Source organism: Erpetoichthys calabaricus, chromosome 18, assembly GCF_900747795.2.
Source record: "Erpetoichthys calabaricus chromosome 18, fErpCal1.3, whole genome shotgun sequence".
In the NCBI taxonomy this organism is placed as follows: domain Eukaryota; kingdom Metazoa; phylum Chordata; class Cladistia; order Polypteriformes; family Polypteridae; genus Erpetoichthys; species Erpetoichthys calabaricus.
Genome location: NC_041411.2, coordinates 8318802 through 8327971, shown reverse-complemented (window position 1 = coordinate 8327971; position 9170 = coordinate 8318802). Strand labels below are relative to the sequence as shown.

The 9170-nt window shown below is 38.2% G+C and overlaps 2 protein-coding genes across 4 annotated transcripts in view; one reads left to right on the top strand and one right to left on the bottom strand.

Annotated features, from left to right (window-relative positions):
* Positions 1 to 828: 828 nt before the first annotated feature.
* Positions 829 to 7433, top strand: si:ch211-222n4.2 (uncharacterized protein LOC101885505 homolog). 2 transcript variants are annotated; one of them, XM_028825529.2, is made up of 7 exons: positions 829 to 1537; positions 2723 to 2767; positions 3953 to 4067; positions 4285 to 4486; positions 4628 to 4725; positions 4905 to 4958; positions 6727 to 7433. In XM_028825529.2, the coding sequence occupies exons 1-7, from the start codon at positions 1207 to 1209 to the stop codon at positions 6857 to 6859; spliced, it is 978 nt and encodes a 325-aa protein (XP_028681362.2). In that variant the 5' UTR covers positions 829 to 1206; the 3' UTR covers positions 6860 to 7433. The 2 variants fall into 2 exon arrangements, with proteins under 2 accessions (XP_028681362.2, XP_051777304.1); XM_051921344.1 differs by lacking the exon at positions 2723 to 2767.
* A 132-nt stretch (positions 7434 to 7565) lies between these two features.
* The window catches only part of med15 (mediator complex subunit 15), a 33299-nt gene continuing 31694 nt past the window's right edge, over positions 7566 to 9170 (bottom strand). For both annotated transcript variants that reach the window (XM_028825442.2, XM_028825443.2), the window contains 5 exons: positions 8858 to 8924; positions 8609 to 8769; positions 8355 to 8521; positions 8058 to 8156; positions 7566 to 7913 (listed from right to left, as the gene is read on the bottom strand). In XM_028825442.2, the coding sequence (XP_028681275.2) occupies positions 7777 to 7913; positions 8058 to 8156; positions 8355 to 8521; positions 8609 to 8769; positions 8858 to 8924 (631 nt within the window). In that variant the 3' untranslated portion in view covers positions 7566 to 7776. The remainder of the gene's footprint in view (positions 7914 to 8057; positions 8157 to 8354; positions 8522 to 8608; positions 8770 to 8857; positions 8925 to 9170) is intronic.

Sequence of the window (9170 nt, the reverse complement as noted above, 5' to 3'; positions counted from 1 at the left end):
TGCCATGCTGCTTTCCTTCAGGAAATTCTGAGTGTAGCCTTGGGCCAGTCCAAGGACAGGGTACTAAATAAAAAAGGAATTGAAATTATACAGAATAACACAAACATTTAATTTCTTTGGTCCAGTTGTTGGTGGATAATTTTGAAATTGTTTTGCTGTAACCCCAACCTGCATTACTAGTTTGTTCTCATGAAAAAGTGGCACTCTAAATGCATTACAACTAGAAATTTAAAATGATAGAAATGAATTAATACAAGGGCTGCAAACATCAAATGGTAAAATTTCCAGTTTGTTTTTCTTTCCTTCTTGGGTACAAAAACAAACTCTTAACCACTTCTGTAGGGGTTCAAGTCACTAAACCAGCCAGCCCCCATATAACGTTTATATAATAAGCAGGCTGTTGCAGCGGCAGCACTGCTGGAGTTTGTATGTTGTCCTCATGTCCGCCCCTATTGGGTTTCTCCCACAGTCTAAACAAATGCCGGTTATGTGGTTTGGCAATACAAAGTTATCCTAACCCTGATATTAACTGTTGTAGGTTGCCCTGCAAGTCTGAATAAACGTTTGGAAAATAGATGAAACATGATGACGTTGATCAGAACGAGTCCTCGATATAGCCCAAGTCACATCTACACTCAATGAAATGCCCTAATAAAGTGATTCTATTGGACGATTGGGCGTTCCGAACAAGCCCCGCCTACCGGACTGGAAGAGCAAGTCCCCGCAGCCCTGACTGCACCGTTACTATGGGGACTGTGCCGGCTGTGGCTCCGCCGGTGCCTCTAGCTGAGCCGGTCCTCCGAGTGTAGATCTCTGCCTGCTCGCAGCTCTCCCATGCGCCCGGCCGACAAAGAAGTCAAATCTGCTGTGGAGAAGCGAGGGCAGACTGTAATTACGCGGCTGCCGCGTCTATCGATGCTGTTGGATGTGGAAGACACCGTATGCAGATCGACGGCCACCCCGGACGGATAGTGAACACAAGGAACCGCTCGCTTTGTCCTAAACTGCAGAGAGAGAGAGACAGAGGTCCTTATTTACAAACACATGGGTTTTGACTTGTTCTAAGATCAAAAAATTAGTTTGTGATTCAACAGTTACAATGAAGAAATCGTACAGTGAAATAGGTTTATCCTGTACGACTATTTGTTGTGAACAGCACCCCGAATGCTATCAGGGCCACATTCACTTTTGTCGCGCCTTCCATAGATGAAAGTAAGTTCAAGTATTTGGCCCCATTCGACAAAAGACGCTTTGGAAGAAATCAAACTCGAGTGGGCGGATTTGACGGTCTCCGCCATGGCTCACGGTAGTCTACCTCCCATCGACACCCTCCCGCAGTGGTCCAGGGTTTTACACTTCGACACAAGTCGCCGACCTCGGCCCCATCGACCCTCACCTTTGTCCCCTACAGAGCACAATTTGCAGTCGCAGCGAATCTCCGCTCTGGAGAAGAGCCTACAGTTTCTGCAACAGCAGCACAGCGAAACGCTGGAAAAGCTCCACCAGGAGATCGAGCAGCTAAGGAGAAAGAATAAAGGTGAGTGAGGCCGGGGTGCACAGACGGTGGGGTTGAAGCGATCGCCATCACCATATATAGCTAATCCGATGAAGATAAAATGGGGAGAAATCGGGGTTTTTTGCTCGATTTCGTTCAAAGTGGAGCCAACACTTTTAGCAAGCATTAGGAACTGCAAGCAAACCGCTTTTGACAAGTCACTTGCAAAGGGAAGTCTGCGGGCTGTCGGCTGACGTTACTATGGAGACGTTAGGGGCGTGGCTTCTATTCGATAGGAACTAGCAAGGCGAAACCTAAAAATCATTGGGGCTACCGGGCGGGTGAAACGGTTGGCATTGTATGTGTGATTCTCCGGATGCACAAGATAAATATGTTAACATTATTATTAAGCTTTGCTGTAATGCCAGTTGAATTGAATTGTATAAACCGGCAATTAGTGTGGCAGGCACAGGTAGGAGGAAACGCGACCAGTTGCCAACAGTGGCCCATATTGCCTATTGACAGCAGTTAGGAACGGACACTTTCGTAACTAGGAGGTGCCTCGTCTCGAGGGGTGGATTTATGTAAATAAAACAGACCGGAGTATAGACGGCAGTACAAAATAGCGATTCTGTTCAAAGTGGGATAAATAATTCCCGTTTTTGGTTGGAATACAATCACCTACTTATCCCTCTCTAATAGAATCCTCTAATGAAAACGAGGATGTCGAAAATGTGTTTATGTTCCCACCTCCAATAATAAAATATGACAACTACGGGGACGAAGACGATCTTCTTGACTTAAATGAACGAATCACTTTTGCAGACAGTCTTGTAGGTCACGTCAGGCTGCTTGGTCACATTTCAGTCTGCAGTCATTGATTTAATAGAATTGTACCAGTAGGTGCACCGTTACTTCTGTGTCTCATTGTGTATTAAAGTCTTCCCCCATATACACAAATTATTTATTTCTTCCATAAACACATCCTTTAATCTTTACTTAGCCTAACAATAAATACTGAAAAATGAGCGTGTATAGTAGATTGCTCGGGTCTGTTTGACGTTTGTCTATTAATCCCCCAACATGTCTTGGAGTCAATATATAAAATGTCTGTCACCTTTACTTCATGAAGAGCCATGAGACTAGCAGCTGGGTGTGCGTAGCTATGTCACTCCTTCCATTCCTGACTTATAAAACATTAAAGTTCTGGTTTGGCTTCTTTAACAGATTTGCAGTACCGCTTGATCATGGGGTCCCAGCACGGCCATAAAGGTAATGATTTTTTTTTTTTAAAGATTTATTAACATTTAAATGAGACAAAGTGAGTAATGCCAACTTACAATGGAAAGATGCAACCTGTTAAATCTTTAGGCAACCTTCTTGCCATAAGCTGGTAGTACTCTGATCGAGGGTGAATTTAAAAATGTCAATGGTGGGGATTGTAGGTAGGCTGGCCTTTGGGCTATTGCTAGGACCAAGGGGTCCAACTACTTTACAAAACGTCCCAGAAATGAATGTATTCAGCTAACAGCTGCTGACCATTCAAAATGCAACTCGGGCCAACTCTGTCTTCCTCCAGTATTCACTTTCCATATTCAGATTTCTTCCATGACATGGTCAATTTAAATGAGCTAAGCATCATTTTAACAGTAGGGGCCACCAGCCCTCCAATAGGTTTATCTGCCCCCATTAAACTGTGCTTCTTCCCTACCAAAGTTCTGTATTCTCAGAGGCACATGGCTTGCTCTTCTCCTGTAATTTTGTTTGATTGTTTCGACACCCCAACCACTTAGTTGGATAAAGAGCACAGAGGAGGCTTGTAATGAGGCTGAGGCCCTATGTACTGCATTTTCTGTCTTTGAACAGCTCAGGGCATTCACTGGTATACTGTAAAATAAACATTTGTACATGGAATTAGTAGCAACTTTGTTTAGTGCTGTTTCATAACATACACTCCCTATCTTATGCTTGTCAACTAACTGGGTTCTTTGTATTAGCAAGAATGTAACCGCTCCAGTTCAGTTCAGCTTTAACATTTAGAAATATTGCTGCATAGTGAGCACTGTTACAAACAGCAAAAAAGTGTCAGGTGGAGCGTTTCCTGCTGCTCTAATCAAGCATCATTCCAGAATTAGGAATTTAAAAAAATTGCATGTGCATAGTGCAACCCAGCTCTATGCTGCTCTCTGTCCCAGGCATTCCAGTTTATTTTGTGGTGTATGCCTTAATACAGGAGGCTGGTGGAGAACAATCATGGACCCTGCAAGGGTCATACTCTTTAAGGGTCCTGTAGTGTACCAAGTGTTTGTGGACCTTGGTTTAATGTAATCATTTATTTTTGAACACCATTATTAATCAACTACTCAAGTTTCTTTGTGTATATGGTTATGTAAATGCCTTCCTTAGCCCAGACCTTTGATTTTTGCACAGAAACTAAACATCTTAACTCTTGGCCAGGTACTTTTGGGAATATGTCATATCAATCCTTTGGAGCAGAAACTGAGGGACACACGGAAGTAGAAACAGCCCCACCAAACCCTCCTACTGAAGCCTCCATGGGTACACTCAAGAGGTAAACATTTTCAGTTCCCACATCTCCATTGCTCCATGTTTTTTTGTCTTGTTCATTTAAATGATCTCGTTAACGTACAATGCTTAACAGCAGCAGAAGATACAATCAAGATTTGAACAATAGAGAATGGGAATTGAGGGTCCATCCTGATCAAAAACACAGACCGAGCTAATAACATTATATATGTCTGCTATTTTTTTTCTTGTTGCATATGCAGAGACCACACCGAAAGTGGACCCGAACTCACCATGCTGCACATTCAAGGCCCAGCTGTTGATTACAGAAACTTACACATCAACTCACTGTATCCCCTGTTGATCCATACAAGTCAGAATGACTGCTCACGGGCACCAAACATGCAAGAATGTCATGTTCTCATCCAGCAGCTTTATCATGCCAACCGCCTTCAGGCCAGAGAAGTAAGCAAATCCTCAATGTACACACGTTAAATATTTGTCACTATTTCACATATTTACTCCATTTTCATGTAAAATACGATAGCGCTCATCGAGTATGATGGTTTGTACTTTGGTCATTTTACATTTCTATCTCCTCTTCAGATTTTACGCGTGAAGTCTGTTGTGAAGGATTTTATATGCAACAAATTACCACCCGACACATATATAATAAGAAAAAATTACATGGCAGATCATTCCAGGTATGTTTCTCCCTTGAACACCATCCACCAAGTTTCTGGAATTATTTCCTACTCCTTGTTGAGTAGGACCATGTTTTGGTGTCTCTTTAAACATTAAGCAACAAGGTACATGAAATTAAGCAAAAAAGTTACTTACATAATCATATTTCAAGTGAAGTTATGTCTTCCTTTTCTTGCAGTGTTCAAAACCCTGTAGAATTTCCAAAGTTATCCTTCAAGGCAATGAGAAAGGGGTAAGTATTTCCATTCTATACATAACACTCTGACAATTTAAGACAAATGAGTAAGACTTTGAGATTAACAAATCTTAACAGGAATTAACTATTTTCATAACAAAATGCAATTTTGAATAAGAGCACAACACTTAAAATGGTTCTTTTCTTAGTCCTTGGTGCTCCTCTATAGATACAGATACTTTAACTGTAAAAATGTTTTCCCTTCATTGTTTAATAACCTACCTGTGAGATACCTTGGTCAGTTGCTGTAGGTTTCCTAGGTATTTGACACATTACCCTCTTCTGGCCAGTCTTAGTTCTTGGCCACAGGACAATAGGAGCAACACCTTTTCTGTACACGTATAGGAATTCCTCTTCTACAAGGATGAGATTAACCAGTGACATCAAATTGGGTCTCATTTTACCATCAATTTTGAAGTTCAAAATCTAAAATATATATTACTAATTTAACCTTTAGATTTATAACTGTAGTAGATTGTGTTTTGGGCATGTAACTCATTTCATATGGCTTGATTCCAACACTACTACTAAAAGTCCCAAAAATGCTAACATTTACTTACACTTTCTCAACCTATGAAATATGGTGGCATAAACCTGTCCTATGTACATACTTCACCAATACTTGCTATCTCTGCAAGATGCAGGACAGTCGAAAACCACAGCTGATGTTCCAGCAAGCAAAGAAATGCTGCAACATAATCCACAAATCAAAAGAATATCAATATAGTATTCTTTAAGTATAATTTTACACAATTTTAAATTAACATTATTATTTTGTTTAAAATACTAGTGGAAACATTTAACCTTGCTAATTTGTTCCATTCACTGTTGATTGTTCCTGGAACAATCCTAAAAATGTAATGGTTTGGGTGTTTCCCGTCATAATTTTCTATCAAATGAGCCTATACTTACATTTTCCTCTCATCGGACATGGTGCAAGCAGTTACTGCCAATGTGAGCACTTAGAGTGATGTGAAAACAAATACTTTAATTTTCTGAATAAAATAACACATCAAGAAAACCAGAACAACATGTCATATTGTGCCAAACAGTAAAAATACAAATAACTACAGCAATACTATGCACATTTGATGCAACTAGTGTACAACACCTTATTCTTCAGATTATTTGCTTGTAATGCAAAACATCTGCAAGTATCAGTTCTTGGTGTCACAAAGTAGAGTACCAAGGTTTCCTGCACTAAGACAGCTTTTTCTTCCTCATTTACACAATTAGCAGTCTAGCATCTGACACCACAAAGCACATAACATTTAGGCGATTATCATGTCATATTATAGTTTCCAAGTGATGGTTGTCTTAATTTATAATATTTAACAATTGGGTATTTTAGAATACAAAAATTTTAAGATTTTATTGCTTTGTCGTTTTAATGGATTCATCACCCCAAATAGGATATACAGTACATGAAAGCAGTAGGAAAAACAAACCTCTTCAGTCAAACGTAGTAGAACATTGTCTCAAAGGGAGCCAGACGGACCTTGTGTAAATTTCATTGTGCAAACCTCCTTGCCGTTTCCTCCAAAGTTATCAAGGTTTTCCTTTCATGTACAGTTACGTAAAAGGTTTTCCTTTTGATATGAGGTACAACCCAATTTAATAAAATGTGGACTTTAATAAAATGTGCATTTAAATCATTCATCTTAATTTGCTAATAAATAATCAGTATCTAATTGTTCAGTTATTCAGTATGTGTATTACATGAAAAACTTTTTTCAGACAACTTACATGTTTAATATTCCCTCAGGTCTAAATCTCAAGTTTCAAGTTCAAAGAAAACTGCCCTTCCTGTTCTGAAACAAGATGTCTCAGGTAGCTTTGATGAAAGCCAGAGAACACAGAAAAAATCAGCTTTCCACAGTACCAAATTCAAGGAGTAAAACCATACATAACCACAAGTCCTACAAGCAACTCATCCCACCATACAAAAAATATCAAATTTGGACTACAGCTATTATTTTCTCTTTGTAAAAAAACTGAAGAAAAAAAAAGAAAAAGAAAAACAACAACATGTGGTATAATGCAGGGGTATAAAGCATATTTATTCTGAATGTGCCTCAAAGACAGATTTACATTGACAGTATATAATGTGTGGTATCTTCATATTCTTCCTACATTATAATCTGGCTACTATGGTTTTTCTCTAAATCTGAAAGACATGCTTGTTAGATTTGGAGTTGCAGGTTACCCTATCTATCTAAACTGCCCCTTCTACATTTGAGTGTGGATGTGTGCCCTGCAATTGGCTTGCACACTGCTAAGAACTTGTTCTTGCTTTGTGATTCTTATGACCTTGAACTGGATTAAGTACATTTAAAACTGAATATAGGTACATGGATAAAAACATAACCTGTAATGTTTAATATATAAAAAGAAAAAAAAAACACAAATGGGTTAATTAAAATAAAGGATTCAGAATTTATCTGTAGTTTAAATAAAGGTTTTATACACCAACATATTTGATGTGTTTGTTATGGTTAAACACAGGGAAAAAAATACTTCTAAGAAAAAGTGAGCCCGGACAAAATGCTCAGGTTTTTCAAAAATTTCAACCACTGGTATAAAATGAAAACAAGTGGCCCCTAATTTTAATTTTTTTATTTTATTGTTATTCAACTGGTACAGAAAAGTAAACCAAACAAATAGTTAATGTATTACCATCAGCCACTATAATATACATTTTATTCCTTATGGACACTTTTGGATTTATATATGACAGCTATTTATAATTACTGCACTTATAACCTCCTTTTATTTAAGGTAAGCTTGGTCCTTATTTATTGGCGTTTGCACACTATTATGCAGCAGACAAGCAGGCCTGGCTTACACTCTGAGCCCAAGTGTTGAGAAGTGCTGTAACAGAGTGCTTGTCTGGCAACTGAAGCAGTTTTGATGTCATATTCCGATGAACAGTTTGCAGAAAAGGATTTGCCTCTATAACAAAAAAAGAAGGATATGATGTAAAAAGTGAAACAAGTAGAGACTATCAAATAAAAATTAAGTCACATCAACTTTTAATGAAAACGTATTAAAGTTTGGTTAATTTTATAACAAAAAAAAATGTTCAAACAGTTGTACCATATTGCTGTGCATCATCTGCCCATTGCGGACTCTGGTCTGGATAATCTGCCGGTATGCTCAACTGCAGGGGAGGGACACTTGGAAGATTTTTATCATCTATCAATCAAGAAAGGCGAGAACATCATTTATTTACATAACATACATTACATACTGTTAATTTTTTTTTTTTTTAAATATACAAATTTCATGTTCTAACTAAACAAAATTTATTACCGCAAACTGTTAGCACTTATTCAAAACAGCTGACTTAGTACAAAACTAAGTCAGCACTTGCCATCTTAATTTTGTACTCACCTAGTTTACATATTAAATGAACAGTCCCATTGTTACTGCAATGAGAAGGGTCCAAATTAACCATGAATTTTGGATTTAAACGTGCCACTTCCCCTTGAAGAATATTTGGAATAGTCTGTCTTTCATCATCATCACTTTTCCGTTTACGTGAAGGAATCACTGGACCACTATATAAAGCAAGTAGGAAGCAGCCAATTAAACCAGTGAAACTACTAATGTTAAAAATATATATATATTAGAATGAAATATATTACACAATTGGAGGTCCATGAATAGCAGTCATTGCTGGTGCAAAAGTACGGTACAAAGAATGGTTGAAGACAGGGGAACGAATATTCGTCAAAACTGCGTCCAGCAGGGGTTGACACAGGTACTGCTGTTTTGTGCTTGGCATTGGTGGAGGAGGCGGTGTTGGCTGAAAAATAAAAAGGGTTTTGGGGTATTCCTTAGATATTTAATAAAATGCTGTAGTTAAAGCACTTATAGGAAAATTATAAACTCACCACAGCCATGTCATTCTTCAGCTTTTCAAGAGCGATTTCACATTTTTGAAGAGTTTTCAGAGGACACCTGTAACAATCATAATCCTATTTGTGTCACAACTTGCAAACAAAATTTAGCTTAAGTGCTATTATACTGTAACTAACAAGCTGAAAATAGCCCAGCTGAAAATACTATTAATAATTAAATACTAAACTATTCTGTGAGAAAATTAGGTAATTTTACACTAATAATAATAAATTATAATTGCACACCTTTGCATGTCACTGCAGACTGCCCAAATATTAGAGACTCACCCTCAGAGGTTTACAAATT

Excerpts from the sequence above, each read along its gene's own strand:
- si:ch211-222n4.2 (XM_028825529.2), top strand. The coding sequence starts at position 1,207 with ATGAAAGTAAGTTCAAGTATTTGGCCCCATTCGACAAAAGACGCTTTG. Across the intron at positions 2,768-3,952 it reads GTCCCAGCACGGCCATAAAG|GTACTTTTGGGAATATGTCA; the intron begins GTAATGATTTTT and ends ACTCTTGGCCAG. Across the intron at positions 4,487-4,627 it reads ACCGCCTTCAGGCCAGAGAA|ATTTTACGCGTGAAGTCTGT; the intron begins GTAAGCAAATCC and ends TCTCCTCTTCAG.